Source organism: Carlito syrichta, unplaced genomic scaffold (assembly GCF_000164805.1).
Source record: "Carlito syrichta isolate Samal-C Ts95f unplaced genomic scaffold, Tarsius_syrichta-2.0.1 Scaffold169055, whole genome shotgun sequence".
NCBI lineage: Eukaryota > Metazoa > Chordata > Mammalia > Primates > Tarsiidae > Carlito > Carlito syrichta.
The window spans coordinates 2,080-5,364 of record NW_007113151.1 but is presented as its reverse complement, the minus strand read 5'-3'; the positions used below and the strand labels follow the sequence as shown (position 1 = coordinate 5,364).

Here is a 3,285-nt window from a genome sequence, read left to right as displayed (position 1 = left end):
CGGTGCGCCCAGGCAGGCGCGTGGGGCAGGGGACTTCGAGCGCGGGTTTGGCCACAAAAGACCAGACCTGAAAGGTTCCGGTTTCAGAGGCTGGACAGGGGAGAGGGGGCGTCGGTGGGCTGGGAAGGGGGGCGTCCTAGTCTCCGGGTTAGACCAGCGGGGGGGGGCGAGGAGACTAGGGCTCGGATCAGCCCAGATCCAGGCAAAAATAGCAGGGAGGGCGAGGCGCTCTGCTAACACCATCAATTATGCATCGTGTTGAACGTGGCTTCGGGGAGGAGGCGGCTAGCAGCGGGGTGCGGGAGGGAAGGGTCCGCGCCAGCCCGGCTGCGCGCGCGGATCAGCCGGTCCCGCTCGAGGTCTGCCTGCGCCACTGCCTGCATTTGCAAAACAGAGTTTAAAGGCAAAGACACGCCTCCCCCCACTTCAGCCGCGCGCCTCTCCTTCCCCTAAATTCCTCAAAGATGGTTCGTCTCACGTGTTGCGGGGCGTAAAAGCGGCTCGCGTTCAATGAGCGGCGGAGCTCGCGGGCGCCGGCGGGACGGGCGCGCGAGGGGGAGGGCGCGTGTGTGCGACAGGGACGGCGGGTGTCCCGGGCGAGGCTGTGCCTGTGAAAACGTGTGCGGACGCCGCGACAGCTCGGCACACCGACGCGATTATTCCATGGCGATGGGTAATTCTAGCGTGTGAAGTCGACCGCGCGGGGGTGCGAGGGTCCGTGTGCGCGAATGCGTTTGAATGTGGGGGGCCGGGGTAGTGAGAGAGGGTGACAATGTCAGCACGTGTGTAAATGTGGGGGAAGGCCTTAGTTGTGGAGGGGCCTGGGAAGAGCCCAGCGGAGGACGGGGGAGGGGGTGGGAGGCCCCCTGTGACCGACGTGCCTCGGCCTCCGGGAGGGTCCCTATGACTTTAACAAATGCGGACGAGGCGGGTGGTGGGAGAGGCTGCGCGCGTCCCCGCCAAGCCCGGGGGCGCGCGAGGACGCTCTCCAACCTGCAGCTAGCGAGGTGGGGGGGGGGGATCAGGCGCAAAAGGGAAAACTGAAATGGGACTTCGGGGCCAGGGAGTCCCTAAACTTACCTTTCCCTTTCTCCACCCCTCCCCGTTTTCGCCGCCGCCGCAGCAATCCGTGCGGGAAGCGTCCTGGGGTTGTCGTCCTTGCCCCGCAAGACCGAGTCTGGGGAAGGGGCTGCGGCCCGAGGACAGAGGACCAGGAGTCGACAAACAGCGGGTAAGCAGCGGGGACGCGCCCCACAACCTCGACCCAGGTGGGCTAGGTCCAGCCTAGGGCTGGGACTTGAGGGGCTGTTTGGGAGGAAGGGGTGGGAGGGGCCCAACAGGAGCAAAGGTGGAGTGGGGGCTGCGGGTCCCCAAAGGCAGGGGTGTGAGGAGTCCTGCCAGACCAGTCAGCCCCCCAGGTGGGGGTGAGGAGTCTGTGTAAGTGTGCTTGAGTGACTAGGGTTAAGGGTTTGGGGGGGAGGTTCAGGCATCCTGGAGCTCTGGAAAAGGAGATCTTGAACCTTCTCCAGCTTCAGTGGCAGTCCCTGACCTGTTGGCCAGGGACTCCTCTGCCCCCAGAGAGGCACCTGGGCCTCTGACTCAAAGGGGAAGCTTTGGTGGCAGTCTCCCCAGTGCACCAGGCCTGGGGAAAGACCTCCCCCACCCCCTTACAGAAGGCGGCTGAGCAACCAGAGGGGAGCTGCCACCCTGGGCAGGGGCCATAGCCAGGGAAGGGCATGAGGGTCTGCAGCACAAGGCTCTGCTCCCCAAGGCCCCACACCTCAAGTCAGCCACTGCAAGTGTGTTTATCTGCTCAGACTTTGGTCTCAACGGAGGGTGGTGTGCCTGTGTGCCTGTGTTTCCGTGCGGGGGTCGGTTCGTGTGAGGACTTGTGTCCTGTGTCTGTCGATTCTCACAACAGACAGAAAAGAGCTTTGTGCAGTGCTGGAAAATGCTGAACAAATGCTGGGTTCAACTGAGACAACAATGGAGTCTCCAGAGTGGACGTGGTGGGACCGAGTGCCTGTGTGTTTGTGTGTCTGAGAGATGTGTTGTGAGCATCAGGTCCTTCGATCCCCTGCAGGAGTTGGCGGTTTGCTGGCGAAACCGAGAGTCTGCTTATATTGTTGTGTGCCTGCATGGGCGTGTGTGCGAGTGCTGGGCGTGTGACAAAGGGTTCCAGGGAGGACAGCCCGACAGAAATATTCTTTCTGTGTATCCATTCCACCAGGTTGAACGAAGGCTTAGAAACACGGAGAGGGGTCAGTGTACTGAGAGGGGTCAGTAGAGCCCACTGTAGACTTGCGGAGAAGCCTGAGGAGGCAGCTCCGGTATGAAGGGTCAGCAGGGCGGAGGGGGGGCGGCAAGGGACCAGGAGCTGGAAAAGGAAGTCAAGGCCCTGAGAGGGAGCATCCATTAAGTCCTGACATCGCTGAGCTCCACTCCTGCCCAAGACAGGCTCCTGGGCACGGTCACCGGAGCTCTGGGACCTGTGCCAGAACCGGGTTTGATGAGGCCGAGCTTGGCGGGGGAAGGAAGCTGGGGCTCGGTGAGTCAGTCACCTTCTCCCCGCGTTCCCGGCTTCCATCTGCAGGAGCCGCGATGGCGCCCCTTCGTGCCCTGTGGTTGGCCTGGGCGCTGCTAGAAGTGGCCGGAGCCTGCCCCGAGCCGTGTGCCTGCGTGGATAAGTACGCTCACCAGTTCGCGGACTGCGCCTACAAGGAGTTGCGCGAGGTGCCCGAAGGACTGCCGGCCAACGTGACCACGCTCAGTCTCTCGGCTAACAAGATCACTGTGCTTCGGCGCGGGGCCTTCGCCGACGTCACGCAAGTCACGTCGCTGTGGCTGGCGCACAATGAGGTCCGCACGGTGGAGCCGGGCGCGCTGGCCGTGCTGAGCCAGCTCAAGAACCTCGACCTGAGCCACAACCTCATCTCCAGCTTCCCGTGGAGCGATCTGCGAAACCTGAGCGCGCTGCAGCTGCTCAAAATGAATCACAACCGCCTGGGCGCGCTGCCCCGGGACGCACTCGGCGCGCTGCCGGACCTGCGCTCCCTGCGCATCAACAACAACCGGCTGCGCACGCTGGCGCCCGGCACCTTCGACGCGCTCAGCGCGCTGTCGCACCTGCAGCTCTATCACAATCCCTTCCACTGCGGCTGCGGCCTTGTGTGGCTGCAGGCCTGGGCCGCGGGCACGCGCGTCTCGTTACCGGAGCCCGACTCCATCGCGTGCGCCTCGCCTCCCGCGCTGCAAGGGGTGCCGGTGCCCCGCTTGCCCGCCCTG

The 3,285-nt window shown here is 64.0% G+C and overlaps 1 protein-coding gene across 1 annotated transcript in view; it reads left to right on the top strand.

Annotated features, from left to right (window-relative positions):
* Positions 1 to 2,592: 2,592 nt before the first annotated feature.
* The window catches only part of LOC103252593 (immunoglobulin superfamily containing leucine-rich repeat protein 2), a 2,299-nt gene continuing 1,606 nt past the window's right edge, over positions 2,593 to 3,285 (top strand). The window contains exon 1 of the mRNA XM_021709164.1: positions 2,593 to 3,279. Within this exon, the coding sequence (XP_021564839.1) occupies positions 2,602 to 3,279 (678 nt within the window). The 5' untranslated portion in view covers positions 2,593 to 2,601. The remainder of the gene's footprint in view (positions 3,280 to 3,285) is intronic.